At 47.1% G+C, this 17,871-nt stretch overlaps 2 protein-coding genes across 2 annotated transcripts in view; one reads left to right on the top strand and one right to left on the bottom strand.

The window, feature by feature from the left end:
• Positions 1–17,871, top strand: part of LOC140419341 (uncharacterized) — a 74,824-nt gene that overhangs the window by 45,621 nt on the left and 11,332 nt on the right. The window lies entirely within an intron of this gene.
• On the bottom strand, positions 4,546–9,722 carry LOC140419338 (uncharacterized). The gene is made up of 3 exons (XM_072503194.1): positions 9,087–9,722; positions 7,475–8,999; positions 4,546–5,066 (listed from the first exon to the last, which is right to left on the bottom strand). Exons 2-3 carry the CDS (start codon positions 8,659–8,661, stop codon positions 4,868–4,870), a joined length of 1,386 nt encoding a protein of 461 aa, XP_072359295.1. The 5' UTR covers positions 8,662–8,999; positions 9,087–9,722; the 3' UTR covers positions 4,546–4,867.

Raw genomic sequence — 17,871 nt, 5'->3', positions numbered from 1 at the left:
GCAAGAGCAGGTCACAGGCGAGCAATCCTGTGGTGACTATCTCACCTCCTGACTCCCCATCTCCAAGGACGAAGTCAGGAGTGTGATGGAATACTCTCCCCTTGCCTGGATGAGTGCAGCTCCAACTACACTCAAGAAGCTTGGCACAACGCAGAACAAATCAGCCCACTTGATTGGCATCTTTTCCTCATTCACTGCCCCCACCACTGATGTACAATATTGGCTGCGTGTACCATCTACAAGATGTGCTGCAGAAACCCACCAAGGCTCCTTCAGCAGCAATTTCCAAACTCACAACATCTGCCAATTAATGATAAAAATCTTGAATAGTGTCACAAGTAGGCTTACATTAACACTGCAATGAAGTTACTGTGAAAATCCCCTAGTTGCCACATTCCAGTGCCTGTTTGGGTACACTGAGGGAGAATTCAGAATGTCCAATTCATCTAACAGCACATCTTTCGGGACTTGTGGGAGGAAACCGGAGCACCCGGAGGAAACCCACGCAAACACGGGGAGAACGTGCAGACTCCGCACAGCCAGTGACCCAAACCGGGAATTCAAACAGGGAATTGAACCCGGGTCCCTGGCGCTGTGAAACAATAGTGCTAACCATTGTGCGACAGTATCACCCAATTAGAAGGTAGAAAGACGAGGACAGCAGATACATGAGAACACCTCCACCTAGGAATTCACCTCCAAGTCACTCATGTCAGGAAAACAGAGATAGTTTTAAGTGATCTGTATTTGTGTTGTTAAATATTAAAATCGAGTATAGATTTCAGTAGGTTTGATTCAGTATTTCTGTGCAGGAACAGAACAAAGAAAAATACAGCACAGGAACAGGCCCTTCGGCCCTCCAAGCCTGTGCCGACCATGCTGCCTGTCTAAACTAAAATCTTCAACACTTCCTGGGTCCGTATCCCTCTATTCCCATCCTATTCATGTATTTGTAAAGATGCCCCTTAAATGTCACAATCGTCCCTGCTTCCACCACCTCCTTCGGCAACGAGTTCCAGGCACCCACTACCCTCTTGTGTAAAAAAACTTGCCTCGTACATCCCCTCTAAACCTTGTCCTCGCACCTTAACCCTATGCCCCCTAGTAATTGATCTCTCTACCCTGGGGAAAAGCCTCTGACTATCCACTCTGTCTATGCCTCTCATAATTTTATACACCTCGATCAGGTCGCCCCTCAACCTCCGTCGTTCCAGTGAGAACAACCCGAGTTTATTCAACCGCTCCTCATAGCTAATGCCCTCCATACCAGGCAACATCCTGGTAAATCTCTTCTGCACCCTCTCTAAAGCCTCCACATCCTTCTGGTAGTGTGGCGACCAGAATTGAACACTATACTCCAAGTGTGGCCTAACTAAGGTCCTCTCCAGCTGCAACATGACTTACCAATTCCTATACTCAATGCCCCGGCCAATGAAAGCAAGCATGCCGTATGCCTTCTTGACTACCTTCACCACCTGTGTTGCCCCTTTCAGTGACCTGTGGACCTGTACATCTAGATCTCTCTGACTTTCAATACTCTTGAGGGTTCTACCATTCACTGTATATTTCCTACCTGCATTAGACCTTGCAAAATGCATTACCTCACATTTGTCCGGATTAAACTCCATCTGCCATCTCTCCGCCCAAGTCTCCAAACAATCTAAATCCTGTTGTATCCTCTGAGTCCTCATCACTATCCACAATTTCACCAATCTTTGTGTCATCTGCAAACTTACTAATCAGACCAGTTATATTTTCCTCCAAATCATTTATATAAACTACGAACAGCAAAGGTCCCAGCACTGATCCCTGCGGAACACCACTAGTCACAGCCCTCCAATTAGAAAAGCATCCTTCCATTGCTACTCTTTGCCTTCTATGACCTAGCCAGTTCTGTATCCATCTTGCCAGCTCACCCCTGATCCTGTGTGACATCACCATTGGTATCAGTCTACCATGAGGGACCTTGTCAAAGGCCTTACTGAAGTCCATATAGACAACATCCACTGTCCTACCTGTATCAATCATCTTTGTGACCTCTTCGAAAAACTCTATCAAGTTAGTGAGAACCGGGGCAGCACGGTGGCGCAGTGGTAGCACTGCAGTCTCACAGCGCCGAGGTCCCAGGTTCGATCCCGGCTCTGGGTCACACTCCCTGTGTTTGCATGGGTTCCGCCGCCACAACCCAAAGATGTGCAGGATAGGTGGATTGAACATGCTAAATTTTCCCTTAGTTGGAAAAAATGAATTGGGTACTCTCAAGTTATTTTTTAAAAGTTAGTGAGATCCAACCTCCCCTTCACAAAACCATGCTGTCTCTCGCTAATACGTCCATTTGCTTCCAAATGGGAGTAGATCCTGTCTCGAAGAATTCTCTCCAGTAATTTCCCTACCACTGACATAAGGCTCACCGGTCTGTAGTTCCCTGGATTATCCTTCTTAAACAAAGGAACAACATTGGCTATTCTCCAGTCCTCCGGGACATGACCTGAAGACAGTGAGGATCCAAAGATTTCTGTCAAGGCCTCAGCATTTTCCTCTCTAGACTCCTTCAGTATTCTGGGGTAGATCCCATCAGGCCCTGGGGACTTATCTACCTTACTATCATTCAAGAAGCCTAACACCTCGTCTTTTTGGATCTCAATGTGATCTAGGCTATCTACACACCTTTCTCCAGACTCAACATCCACCAATTCCATCTCTTTGGTGAATACTGATGCAAAGTATTAATTTAATACCTCACCCTTTCCTCTGGCTCCACACATAGATTCCCTTGCCTATCCTTCAGTGGGCCAACCCTTTACCTGGCTACACTCTTGCTTTTTATGTACATGTAGAAAGCCTTGGGATTTTCCTTAACCCTATTTGCCAATTACTTTTCGTGACCCCTTCTAGCCGACCTGACTCCTTGCTTAAGTTCCTTCCTACTTTCCTTATATTCCACACAGGCTTAGTCTTTCCCAGCCTTCTAGCCCTGACAAATGCCTCATTTTTCTATTTGATGAGGCCTACAATATCTCTCATTATCCAAGGTTCCCGAAATTTACCGTATTTATCCTTCCAGACAGGAGCATGCCGGTCCTGAATTCCTTTCAACTGACATTTGAAAGCCTCCCACATGTCAGATGTTGATTTACCCTCAAACATCCGCCCCCAATCTAGGTTCTTCAGTTCCTGCCTAATATTGTTATAATTAGCCTTCCCCCAATTTAGCACATTCACCCTAGGACCACTTTTATCCTTGCCCATCAGCACTTTAGAACTTACTGAATTGTGGTCACTGTTCCCGAAATGCTCTCCTACTGAAACTTCTACCACCTGGCCGGGCTCATTCTCGAATACCAGGTCCAGTATAGCCCCTTCTGTAGTTGGACTATCTACATATTGTTTTAAGAAGCCCTCCTGGATGCTCCTTACAAACTCTGCCCCGTCTAAGCCCCTGGCACTAAGTGAGTCCCAGTCAATATTGGGGAAGTTGAAGTCTCCCATCACACCGACCCTGTTGTTTTTACTTCTTTTTGTTTCCAAAATCTGTCTACCTATCTGCTCCTCTATCTCCTGCTGGCTGTTGGGAGGCCTGCAGTAAACCACCAACATTGTGATTGCATCTCTACCCATATAGCCTCGCTGCCCTCTGAGGTGTCCTCCCGTAGTACAGCTGTGATATTCTCCCTAACCAGTAGCGCAACTCCGCCACCCCTTTTACATCCCCCTCTATCCCGCCTGAAACATCTAAATCCTGGAACGTTTAGCTGCCAATCCTGTCCTTCCCTCAACCGGGTCTCTGTAATGGCAAGAACATTATAGTTCCAAGTACTAATCCAAGCTCTAAGTTCATCTGCCTTACCTGGTATACTTCTTGCATTAAAACATATGCATTTCAGGCCACCAGACCAGCTGTTTTCAGCAACATCTTCCTGTCTGCTCTTCCTCAGAGCCATACTGGCCCTATTCCCTAGTACTCCCTCAATGCTTTCACCTTCTGACCTATTGCTCCCATGCCCACCCCCCTGCCATACTAGTTTAAACCCTCCCGTGTGACACTAGCACAGCGTGGGGGAGCGGTGGTTGTCTGTTCACGGATAACCTGTGCGTTCAAAGGCATGGTGTGTCCACTGAGAACATTATAGTAAAAGATATGTTGTAACCTGTGTTGTCCTTGAAAACTGTGCACGTTTGTGAAGAAAAGGAGGAGTGAAGGAGTATTGTATCATAGTGAGACCTTTCATGTTTAATGAATGTTTTTGTTGGTGAAAGCTATTTGGCAATCCGGTGCTCTGTTTATCCACATTTTCTAAACAAAGTTACAGTCTTTTTAGCCAGGGTTCCATTCTGGGATCTTCCCATCCAGTTATTACATCACTGGGATTGTAACACTCACCATCTTGCAGTGGAAATATATCACTGTTTCTTCACTGCCCCGGGTCAGAATCCTGGTACTTCCTCCCTAACCACACTGTGGATGACACCATAGGGACTGCAGCAGTTCAAGACGTCAGCTCACCACCACCTTCTCAAGGGCAATTAGGGATGGGCAATAAATGGTGACTTAGACAGAGGCACACACCTTTGTTTTATTCATTCAAGGGAATAAATGGGCTTTGCCCTCCATAAAGGAATAGAAAATATTAGGTAAGACCTGTTTTTAGCCCATTTCATTGGTTTTCAATGCCATCATTGCCTTCTCCCTTGTTCTCATGTCCTGCGCCTCTTACAAGGTGATGCCTGATGGAATCGAGTCAGCATGACTCCACTTTGTTACTTCTGACACTGTTATCAATCCCCAGATTGGCACAGAGACCTTTATCACCTCAAAACAAACACATCTTTCTCACAGTTTGGGGCGAGTTCTCCTGCACAATTCAACTCATTTTGCAGCCATTGCTAATTCTGGCAAGGCTGTGACTTGACTAAATTGTCCATCATGCTTTGCATTTTGAGCGCACAATGCAGTGTGGTCTAGTTTTTCAGATATCCGCGGTCTGGGTTTTTCTATCACCTCGATGTTCCATGTTACCACCATGAGACAAACTCCACACACAGGATTACACCACAGCCGGCCTACACTGATTAATATTAAAGAAATAAAGAGAGTTAAAAATTGAGTGCACATTAAAAAGGTGGATATTAATAATAATCTTTAGTGTCACAAGTCGACTTACATTAACACTGCAATGAAGTTACTGTGAAAATCCCCTCGTCGCCACACACCGGTGCCTGTTCGGGTACACTGAGGAAGAATTCAGAATGTCTAATTCACCTAAGAAGCACATCTTTCGGGACTTTGGAAAGAAATCTGAACACGTGGAGGAAATCCACGCAGACACGGATAACATGTAGCCTTCCAATAGAGCCATTGAGTTAAAAGCAGGTAAGGTGGGCAGCACGGTGGCACAGTGGTTAGCACTTCTGCCTCATGGCACCGAGGTCCCAGGTTCGATCCCGGCTCTGGGTCACTGTCCGTGTGGAGTTTGCACATTCTCCCCGTGTCTGCGTGGGTTCGCTCCCACAACTCAAAGATGTGCAGGATAGATGGATTGGCCACCCTAAATTGCCCCATAATTCGAAAAAATGAATTGGGTACTCTAAATTTATTTTTAAAAAGCAGATAAGTTATGCTGAACCTTTATCAATCACTATTAAATCACAATGGTACGCCGCGCCACGTATCGATGGCCTCAGAACTTTGCCTGAGGTCCGCCTCCTGATGCTCCGCCCCCGACCAGCCAAGTTCCTGATGGTGTGGGTCGCGTGTGGTCCCATCCTGTTGAGTACTCGGCATGGCGGCTGCGGACTCAGTCCAGCGCTGGCACAGTCAGGGGAGGGCTGATCCTTGGGCAGGGGGTTCTTTATTTGGGGCTGGGGGCACTATGGGGATGGTCCGGAGCGTGCGAGCCAGCCAAAGGGGGGGCATTATTTCGCAGGCCAGGTCCGCGAGTGGCCTCTGCCATGTAGCACGGCGCGGCCGCCGCTGTGCGCCTATGCGGCCACAGACCTGGCAAATCTCCAGGGCATATTGGCAGCTAGAGCCGGGTGCTCTACGCAGCCGACATGCTAGCCCCCAGCAAAACGGGGAATCGGTAGCCGTTTTACACCACCGTTCCCACGCCGGCGTGGGGATATAACCCCAGAATGGGAGAATCCAGCCCCATATGTTTCAATCAGATCCCCTCTCATTCTTCCAAACTCAAGTGGATACAGGCACAGCGTGTCCAAGTTGTCCTCCTATGATAACCCCCTCATCCAGTCAAGTGAACCTTCTCTGGCCAGTTTCGAATGAAATTATGTCCTTTCTTAAATAAGGAGACCAAAATCGTACAGAGGACTTTGCATGTGGTCTCACCAATACCCTGTACAACTGCAGTACTTTCCCCTTGCAATAAACAGCAACACTCCCTTTACCTTCCCAATCGTGTACTCTATCTGCAGAGTAACTGGTCCTGATTCATGCACCAATACACCTCGATCCCTCTGTACCTCGGAGCTGCAATCTCTGTGCATTTAAACAAGCAATGCAAGATGGTGCCGGAACGGGGCGACTCTCTGCGAGCTCTCTCACACAGATCCTCTTCTTACATCTCCGATAATCAGACTAATCTCTTAAAACTTAATTCTAACACTAACCTTTCTCTTTTACATTCCCTTCACACAGCTTTCTGAATGAGTAGTACTACACTCTGCATGCTTCACCCGATGTCTGTGTGATGATGTATTTACATTGTGTATTTTATGGTTGCCCTATGTATTTTCTTTTCATGTACAGAATGATCTGCCTGAGCTGTGCGCAGAACAATATTTTTCGCTGTATCTCGGTACACATGACAATAAACAAATTCAATCCAATATGTTGCTTTTTTATTCTTCCTGACAAAGTGGACAAGTTCACATTTCCCCACATTATGCTCAATCTGCCAAATTGTTGCTCACTTAATTAGCCTATCTGCACCCTTTACAGACTCCTTATGGTCACTCACAACTTACCTTCCTCCATACCTTTGTAGCAACAGCAAATTCTGCAACCATACTTTTGATCCTGTCAACCAAGTCCTGAAAATAGTTGAGGCCCAGTCCTGACCCCTGTGGCACTCCACAGGTTACATCTTACCAGTCCAAAAATGACAATTTTTAAACTTCTCAATGTTTCCTGTTCGCTAACCAAGCCTCTGTTGATGCTGTTACCAACTACAGAATGAGCTTTTATTTTGTGGAGTGAACTTTTATGTGGCACCTTGTCAAGTGCCTGCTGGAAATCTAAATACACACATCCACAGGTCCCCCTTTATCCACATCGCTTGTTACTTCCTCAAATAACTTTACTAAATTGGTCAAACATGATTTCCCTTGCACAAAATCATGTTGATTCTGCCTGATTGCACTGAGATTATCTAAGTGCCCAATCTAGCCTCTCAATAACAGAATTAACATGGTTCAGTCCTGCATTGTATTAGCAGCAGCAGCAACAGCAGAATCTAACCTCTGCAGTGACTTGTGAACTCGCTGGTGTCTCAGCAGATTGGATGACCGAGCAAATCTCTTCCCACATATGGAGCAGGTGAATGACCTCTCTCCTGTGTGAACCTGCTGGTGTCTAAGCAGGTGGGATGACTGAACAAATCTCTTCCCACACATGGAACAGGTGAATGACCTCTCCCCAGTGTGACCTTGTTGGTGTCTCAGAAGGTCCTTAGTGCTCTTAAAGCTCTTCTCACAGTCAGAACATTTAAAAGGTCTCTGCTCAGTGTGAACAAGTTGATGTACAGTGAGCTGGGATGGCTGAGTGAATCCCTTTCCACACATGGAGCAAGTGAAAGGTCTTTCTCCAGTGTGAATTCGCTCATGTAGCAGAAGGTGGGGTGAATCAGCAAATCCCTTACCACACACAGAGCAAATGAACGGCCTCTCTCCAGTGTGAACGCGCTGGTGTCTCAGACGGTGGGATGAATGGGTGAATCCCTTCCCACACACAGAGCAGGTGAATGGCCTCTCTCCAGTGTGAACTCGCTGGTGCGTCACCAGATCCTGTTTGCTTTTAAAGCTCTTCTCACAATCAGAACATTGAAATGGTCTCTGATCAGAGTGAACTCGCTGGTGTGTCTGTAGCTGGGATAAACGTCCAAATCTCCTCTGACAGAGAGAGCAGGTGAATGGCTTCTCCCCAGTGTGAGTGCGTTGATGGGCTTGTAAATCATTTTTACTTTTAAAACACTTCTCACAGTGCGAGCATTGAAAAGGTCTCTTATCAGAGTGAACAAGTTGGTGTGTTAGAAGATGGGATGACTGAGTGAATCCCTTCCCGCACACTGAGCAGGCGAAAGGCCTCACCTCCATGTGAGTGCGCTGGTGTCTCAGCAGGTCCTTTGTGCTTTTAAAGCTTTTGTCACAATCAGAACATTGAAATGGTCTCTGATCAGAGTGAACTTGCTGGTGAATCAGGAGGCTTGATAAAGCATTACACCCCTTCCCACATTCAAGGCAATTGAATGGCCTCTCGCCAGTATGAACACGCTGATGTGTATACAGGCTGGATGAGTAAGCAAATCCTTTCCCACACACAGTGCAGGTGTAAGGCCTCTCTCCAGTGTGAATGCGTCGATGAATATCCAATCCAGATGGGTAATTATATCCCTTCCCACAGTCCCCACATTTCAATAATTTCTCCATGATGTGAGTGTCCTCGTGCGTCTCCAGGTTGTATAATGTTGAAGCCTCGTTTACACAGAATATGTACAGGGTGACTACTCACTGTGAATGCGGTGGTTTTTCTTTCAGGCTGGTGAAAGCTCTTTCCGTATCCAGCACATTGGAAACTCTCGGGTATTTGCGTATCTCGGTGCTTTCTCAGTCACACTGATGGCTCACATCTTTTTCCACAGACAGAATGGAACAAACGTTTCTCCTTCTGTATACAAAGGCTGATGATATTCTGATGAATCAAATCGCTGAAGCATCTTGATGTGAAGTTTGGTTTGAGTTTCATGTCTGCAAATTCTGCTAATATCCTGTAAAAATAATTTTACAAAATCCATCACTGACAGTCCAGGGGGTTTGGGGCCTCCAGCGGGTGTTTGTGAATCCTCCCCACCCACCTGCCAGTGTTTCCTTCCTTGTCAGAGATCAGAGTCCTCATTGATTTGAGTGCGAAGTGTAAGCTCTTATTTATTATCCCCCCCTCGCCCATACTCTGATGTGAACCAGTGGGCAGCACGGTAGCATTGTGGATAGCACAATTGCTTCACAGCTCCAGGGTACCATGTTCGATTCCGGCTTGGGTCACTGTCTGTGCGGAGTCTGCACGTCCTCCCCATGTGTGCATGGGTTTCCTCCGGGTGCTCCGGTTTCCTCCCACAGTCCAAAGATGTGCGGGTTAGGTGGATTGGCCATGATAAATTGCCTTTAGTGTCCAAAATTGCCCTTAGTGTTGGGTGGGGTTACTGGGTTATGGGGATAGGGTAGAGGTGTTGACCTTGGGTAGGGTGCTCTTTCCAAGAGCCGGTGCAGACTCGATGGGCCGAATGGCCTCCTTCTGCACTGTAAATTCTATGATCTATGAACCATCCTCCAGTGTCTGAAGCAGGATGGTGCCCGTTAACCTGGGCCTGTTCCCGGGAGAGAGAAGCCCCGCAGCTGCAAATTGTGAAGGGTTTGCGGATCCACAAAGTGTTTCCAAATCCTCCCACCCACCGCCTGACGCTGACTCCGCTTCTCCGGGACAAACAAGGGCCGAGGCATCAATCATAATGCGCATGCTCCAAACTCTTTGACACTACGCCTGCGCATTGGTGTCCAGCTCTGTGCATGCTCCGGATCCAATGCCCGGCTGATTGACAACAGTTCAGGACCAATTGGAAGATGTTGTGGGACTGGAGAACTGAGCACGAGCTACTCATTCTCCAACCAATCAGAATGAATGAGGGGCGGGGCTGAGCCCGGATCTCCCTCATTGGCTGAAACTGCATCATTTTGAAAGCTGATTTGTCTCAAACTCCAGGAGAAAACTGGACCTTTCTGTTTGTGGCTTTAAACAGATGAAACTCTGTGGGTGTGGAGCAAACATTTTAAATTTTTTTTTCTGAAATGTGAAACTCTGTTTACATAATTGAAGAGCTGACTTCACAGAAGAACAGGGAAGAGAGGGAATGTCCACAATTTGTATTTGGGTTACTGGGCATCAGTTTGCTCTCACTTACCGTTACTTGTTTAAAGGTGTAGAAGGAGCTTTTAATGAAATGAAATGAAAATTGCTTATTGTCACAATAGGCTTCAAATGAAGTTACTGTGAAAAGCCCTGAGTCGCCACATTCCGGCGCCTGTTCGGGGAGGCTGGTATGGGAATTGAACCGTGCTGCTGGCCTGCCTTGGTCTGCTTTAAAAGCCAGCGATTTAGCCCTGTGCTAAACCCACCCCATTGAGACACAGTGGGTGGGATGCTCCATTCCTGAGACGAAGTATTGATGTAGGGGCAGGATTCATGGACTTCCACGACAGCAAAACTGGCGCCGAGCGTGGACGGATTCAGTGACTTTAGAGGGGCTAGAACCGGCACCACATGGAACATGCAAGCGATGCCATTGAGAAACAGTGTGGGATTTGCCGGGTCCGTGATTGACACTCGGGAGGCTGACAAGCTGCAACCGCATATACACATTACACTCCCCACACACATTCATCCCAGCCAACAAGATGGCACTGGTTGCGCTGGAGCACGCCCATCCTGCTGAGGAGTCAGCTGAGGCCAGAGGGCTCCTCTGGTGGTGCCCCGGGGGGGGGGGGTCTCATGTGACCTGTGGCCCTAAGTTCACAATGGACAGTCACCGGTATACACAGCTGTATGGTTACCTTGCAGATTGCGGTAATGACGCTTTCTGCCGGTCCACCCCACAGCTCAAATCCAGGTTATCCCGAGCTACTCCCCCGACCCTGGCAGAAGCCCCGACCCAGCGGCACAACTGTCAGCGAACTATGGCGATGTTGCACACGTTCCGTAACCCCTCTCCCTCATCAGCGACGGGACCTGTTTAATAATTTTTAAAAGCACAAGTGAACCTCGCCATCAGGAATTTGGCCCATCCTAGGCAGAGAATCACAGAGGCCCCGGAGAATACTCGGTCAGGCCCACTAATCATAGAATCCTAGAATTTACAGTGCATAAGGAGGCCATTTGGGCCATCGAGTCTGCAGCAGCCCTTGGAAAGAGCACGCTACCCAAGCCCATACCTCCACCTTATCTCTGTAACCCCAACCAAGATTTTGGATACTAAGGGCAATTTAGCATGGCCAATCCACCTAACCTGCACATTGTTTGACTGTGGGAGGAAACCGGAGCACTCGGAGGAAACAAACGCAGACAAGGGGAGAACATGCAGACTCCGCACAGGCAGTGACCCTCACCAGCAATTGAACCTGGGACACTGGAGCTGTGAAGCAACAACGCTAACCACTGTGCTACGGTGCCACCCTAATGATATGCAAATGGTATCTAACTGTATGTGCATTCTGAAATGCATTGACGCCACTGTCGAGGTCATGGATAATTGTGATTTGGCATGAAATCTGTGCCCCCCATGATTTTAAAGTCAGAATCGATTCTCCACCCAATCGCGTTTGGCGATTCCGGGGTCAGTCGATGGAGAATCTCACACAGGAACTGTCACGTTGCTCATAGTGAAATAAAACTAACTGTTTGTCTTTACAAAGGAGATAAATGCTACCCAAGCCATGCAGACAGACTAGGAAGCCCTGTCCCCAGATAGAATATAGAACATAGAACATTACAGCGCAGTACAGGCCCTTCAGCCCTCGATGTTGCGCCGACCTGTGAAACCACTCTAAAGCCCATCTACACGATTCCCTTATCATCCATATGTCTATCCAATGACCATTTGAATGCCCTTAGTGTTGGCGAGTCCACTACTGTTGCAGGCAGGGCATTGCACGCCCTTACTACTCTCTGAGGCAAGAACCTACCTCTGACATCTGTCTTATATCTATCTCCCCTCAATTTAAAGCTATGTCCCCTCGTGCTAGAAATCACCATCCGAGGAAAAAGGCTTTTACTGTCCACCCTATCCAATCCTCTGATCATCTTGTAACCTAGGTTCAAAATTGATAAGGAGTGAAGTGAAAATGTAAATTTCAGGGGTGCTGATCGCCCAGTCTTTCCTGGAGGTGCCAGACTTGAGAATTACAAATACAAAGAACAAAGAACAAAGAAAAGTACAGCACAGGAACAGGCCCTTCGGCCCTCCAAGCCCGTGCCGACCATGCTGCCCGACTAAACTACAATCTTCTACACTTCCTGGGTCCGTATCCCTCTATTCCCATCCTATTCATGCATTTGTCAAGATGCCCCTTAAATGTCACTATCGTCCCTGCTTCCACCACCTCCTTCGGCAGCGAGCTCCAGGCACCCACTACTCTCTGTGTAAAAAACTTGCCTCATACATCTACTCTAAACCTTGCCCCTCGCACCTTAAACCTATGCCCCCTAGTAATTGACCCCTCTACCCTGGGGAAAAGCCTCTGACTATCCACTCTGTCTATGCCTCTCATAATTTTGTAGCCCTCTATCAGGTCGCCCCTCAACCTCCGTCATTCCAATGAGAACAAACCGAGTTTATTCAACCGCTCCTCATAGCTAATGCCCTCCATTCCAGGCAACATTCTGGTAAATTTCTTCTGCACCCTCTCTAAAGCCTCCACATCCTTCTGGTAGTGTGGCGTCCAGAATTGAACACTATACTCCAAGTGTGGCCTAACTAAGGTTCTATACAGCTGCAACATGACTTGCCAATTCTTATACTTAATGCCCCGACCAATGAAAGCAAGCATGCAGTATGAGTTCTTGACTACCTTCTCCACCTGTGTTGCCTCTTTCAGTGACCTGTGGACCTGTACACCTAGATCTCTCTGACTTTCAATACTCTTGAGGGTTCTACCATTCACTGTATATTCCCTACCTGCATTCGACCTTCCAAAATGCATTACCTCACATTTGTCTAGATTAAACTCCATCTGCCATCTCTCCGCCCAAGTCCCCAAACAATCTAAATCCTGCTGTATCCTCTGACAGTCCTCATCACTATCCGCAATTCCACCAACCTTTGTGTCATCTGCAAACTTACTAATCAGACCAGTTACATTTTCCTCCAAATCATTTATATAAACTACAAACAGCAAAGGTCCCAGCAGTGATCCCTGCAGAACATCACTAGTCACAGCCCTCCAATTAGAAAAGCATCCTTCCATTGCTACTCCCTGCCTTCTATGACCTAGCCAGTTCTGTATCCACCTTGCCAGCTTCCCCCTGATCCCGTGTGAGTTCACCTTTTGTACTAGTCTACTGTGAGGGACCTTGTCAAAGGCCTTAGTGAAGTCACTATAGACAACATCCACTGCCCTACCTACATCAATCATCTTTGTGACCTCTTCGGAAAACTCTATCAAGTTAGTGAGACACGACCTCCCCTTCACAAAACCATGCTGTCTCTCACGAATACGTCCATTTGCTTCCAAATGGGAGTAGATTCTGTCTCGAAGAATTCTCTCCAGTAATTTCACTACCACCGATGTAAGGCTCACCGGCCTGTAGTTCCTGGGTTATCCTTGCTACCCTTCTTAAACAGAGGAACAACATTGGCTATTCTCCAGTCCTCCGGGACATCACCTGAAGACAGTGAGGATCCAAATCTTATGCCTTTATTCAAAAAGTGTTGTAAGGATAGCCCCAGCAATTACAGACCAGATAGTTCAACACCAGTTGTTCGGCATGCTTCAAGAAAGTCATCTTTATTGTCACAAGTAGGCTTACATTCTCACTGCAATGAAGTTACTGTGAAAAGATCCTGTGAAGTTACTGTGAAAAGATAGAATTAATAGCCACATGGAAAAATGTTGGCTTATTTGTAAGGAGCAGCATGGATTTCTAAAGTGGAAATCATGTTTAATTAATTTGCTGCAGTTTTTTTATAGGATCGGTAAAGAGAGCATTTAAAGCATATAATATGAGCTAGCTTAATAAGGGCATAAACTACAGGAACAAGCTGGTTATACTAAACTTGTACAAGGCACTAGTTAGACCTCAGTTGGAATATTGTGTACAGTTCTGAGCGCATGCCTTCTTCCAACTAACCACAGGATACCCAGGAAAGGTAATAACAGTGTATTCATGATTCAGGCATGGAAGGAACTACCCAAGAGAAACCTCTGGCTCTGGGGTAGCACTTTCCCCCGATACAGCTCTTTGTCTTTCCCCCTTAATGTTTAATATCACCTGGCTGGAGCTCAGGAAGGATAATTAGAGGAGTGGGTGGGGCAGGGAGGGTGGTGATCATATGACAAGAACAGAATTTCAGCCTGGATACAGTCCACGAGCACGGTGACCATCCACTTCTTGTCCCTGTTGTTAAAATAAATCAAGCACAGTATTTATTTGCATTCTAGTTATCGGACTTTTTTCATTTGTTACCTGACACACTTATCTCCATGGTAACACAGCTACTATGTTTCCTTCTCTCATTTGTGAATAGCCAATAAAAGACGTGTTCATCATGTGCAACTTCACAATTAGTCTTCCTGTTGCACGGCCTGTTTAGTTTGGACACAGTTTCAGGTGTTGACGAACATCCTGGTGTTTCCTCAGCCACCAGTAGTAATTATGAACATATGGGGACATGAAAGAGAAACGCTCCCTAAATCTGATCCCGAAATAAAATTAATTATTTTGTAAGACATCAAGGTGTGATGCAAGTCAAATTAGAGCCACTTTGTGATAGAAACCCGCATCATGTAGGATGGGTGAGACCTTACTTGCTGAGGGAACACCTTTGCGATGGTGTACCACTGCTTTCCCATACTCACTCCAGGGTCCCGGTCCTGACAAGTTTTAAAATTCAGGTTTAACTGGAGTCTGTCATACCAGTGCCAATGATTGAGTTTTCTATTTTGGGTGGATCCCCTGAATCTCCTCTAGAGCAGCTTTCCGGGTGAGTCAGTCTGCCTGGTTATTACCATTACCCTCTTCACTAACTCCTGCTGCTAATGTACCTTCACCTTATAAATAGCAATTCTCTCTTATCAGCAACATCCCAAATTATTCAGAGTTTGGAGTGGAGGGTGAGTGGTTTCCTTTCTGCTATGGATAAGCTGTGTGTTTTATTTTTTGCCAGAGATGTATGTTTTCAGTAAGGGTCTAACAGTGAATGAAGCTTTCAGAATCGTTGGTAATTTTATCAGGAACGATTTCAAGGGCTGCGATTATGATGATGTCCTGAGATTTATGGGCTAAATACTGTGGTGGGTATTTATTGAGGATACTACAGTTGTTATTGGGAATCAAAGACACAGCAGCAGACTGACACGGACCCAGATTCATTCACAAACCTCAGTACAGTCGAACAGTGATGTGGCTTGAACAGGTCTATTGGACTTGGCCTGTTTCCTCTGACAGCAATGTGGGGCCCTTTCATACTGCAACATTCCAGCCAAGTGAGAGTTGTGAAATTGCAGGATATTAATGCCTTTACTTTGTAACCCCATAATTCATCCACTCTATCATATCAAGATACTCCCTTGACTTGACCATTTATGAATAATGTCACTGTGGTTTGTGCGGACTGTCAATTGTTGAATTAACTCCATTAGATGCTCTGTGTGCATAACTGACAGTGAGGACCTGATATCTGCTCAACAAAATAGGCAATCAATTTTTCCACAGGGGTGAATGTGACTGTGAACTATCCAACTGCAAATTAAGCACTGGATTACATCAGCAGATATACATTGTTCTGACTCTGCCAGCAAGGCAGGGTTTAATTGGACAGATCTTCCAAAGAGCGAGTACAGATAAGGCCAAATAACTTTTATTTGTGCAGTAATATTATGTAAAACAGTGAATATTCAGAATGAACGATGGAGAGGGGAAAACAGAGGAACCAGTGACTGTGATTGAACCCAGCCAGAGTCAGAAACATCAGAGGAGGGATGAGAGAGAGGAAATAACATAAACTCTTTAAAAACTCTGCATGGTCGCACAGGAGAATTTTGAGATATAGAGCTTAGCAGATCACCAATTCACAATTTGAGATTTTAAAAATTAATTTATCTCCAAGGGTAACAAAGTTATTTTGTATGAACTGATTGAGCTTTCAATGGTGTGGTTGTTACCCAACATTCCAAGCGGCTGTGAATGTGCCCTATTCCCGCCACAGGAGCCAGTGCACCGGCGCAGTGTCACTTTGCCCGCAGCCTGACGAATGTGGGAGCCGCTTTTTGGGCGGGTGAGTCGCTGGAGCGGAGAGAGGAATGGAGCCGGGAGTAAAGGTGGGGAGGGAGCAGAGTCTTTATAAACATTCGGTGAAGGCCACAGGGTCTGAATAAGAGCCTGCAGTTCCCGTGTTGGCAGCTGCGGGACTTTTATCCGGGGTCAGGCCCAGTTCCACCGCCGCCATCTTCGTTCAGCGGGCAGACTAGCGCATGCGCGGCCATCACCTTTGTGAGGTGGTGTCTCTGTGGGGGCGGTGTCTGCCTGCGGGGGCGGTAGTGGCACTGCCTGTTTGAGATTCTGGGAAGGTTTGGCCCGAAGTTTGTGCGTTTGTTGTATGTGGCCCCGGTGGCGAGTGGAGAGACAAATGAGATGAGTTCTCAGAGTTTTGGTTTGTACAGGGGAACAAGACGGGTATCCGCTATCACCATATTGGTTGTGCTGGTGATAGAGCCCTTCACGATGGCCCTTAAGGGGTCAGTGCAGTGGCAGAGCATTGTGGGTGGGGGTGTGTGTGGGGGTGGGGAGCAGGGAACACTGGGTGTCACTATATGCGGACAACCTTCTGCTGTTGGTGTCGGACTCATTGGAGAGTATGGGAAGAATTATGGACATATTAGTGAGGTCAGGGCCTTCTCGGGATATAAGTTGAATGTCGGGAGGAGCGAGGTCTTTCCAGTGAATGCGGCGGATCGGGGGCCAATCTGGGGGTGTTGCTATTTAAGGTAGCCAGAGAGAGGTTTGGGTATTTGGGAGTTCAGGTGACAAGGGAGTGGTCAATGATGTACAAGAGGAACCTGACAACGTTGGTGGAGGAGCTTAGGGGATTTTAGGAGATGGGATACACTACACCTGACATTGGTAGGAAGGGTCTAGGCTGTTAAAATGAATATTCTAGCAAGGTTCCTGTTTGTATTCCAGACCCTCCTGACCTTCATCCCGAAGGCCTTTTTTCGGAATTAGATGCAGCAATCTCAAGAGTGTATATGGGCGGGGAAGGTACCGAGGGTGAAGAGGGCCCTGTTGCAGAGGCAGAAAGGGGGGTTGGCACTACCAAACCTGCTGTATTGTGACTGGGTGGTGTATGCGGAAAAGGTGAGATGGTGCTGGGAAGGAGAGGGGTTAGAGTGGGTTAGGATGGAGGAGGAGTCCTGTAGAGGGTCCAGCCTGAAGGCCATGGTGACGGCGTCGCTTCTGCTGGCGCCGGGGTGGTACGTGGTGGGCCTGGTGGTGCAGTCCACGATTAGGGTGTGAAACCAGTTGAGGAGACACTTTAGGATGGAAAGGATGTAGGTGCTGACACCGCTGTGTGAGAACTGTGGGTTTAAGCCAGGTGAGGGCGACGGCCTGTATAGGAAGTGGAGGGAGGTGGGGCTGGTGAGGGATCTATACCTGGAGCAGAGGTTTGCAGGTCTGGCAGAGCTGTGGGAGAGGGTGGAGCCGCCGAAGGGAAGCAAGTTCAGGTATATGCAAGTGATCGGTTTTGCGCGGAACGAATGGAGAAGGTTTCCCAGGCTGCCGGAGAAGTCCCTGTTGGAGCAGCTGCTGCTCCCGGACGTAGAAGGAGATGGCAGAATTGGGAATATATATGCTTGGCTTGGGGAGCACGGGGG

Source organism: Scyliorhinus torazame, chromosome 5, assembly GCF_047496885.1.
Source record: "Scyliorhinus torazame isolate Kashiwa2021f chromosome 5, sScyTor2.1, whole genome shotgun sequence".
In the NCBI taxonomy this organism is placed as follows: domain Eukaryota; kingdom Metazoa; phylum Chordata; class Chondrichthyes; order Carcharhiniformes; family Scyliorhinidae; genus Scyliorhinus; species Scyliorhinus torazame.
Note: the sequence above shows the minus strand (reverse complement) of the source record. Positions and strands in the feature narration are given on the sequence as shown.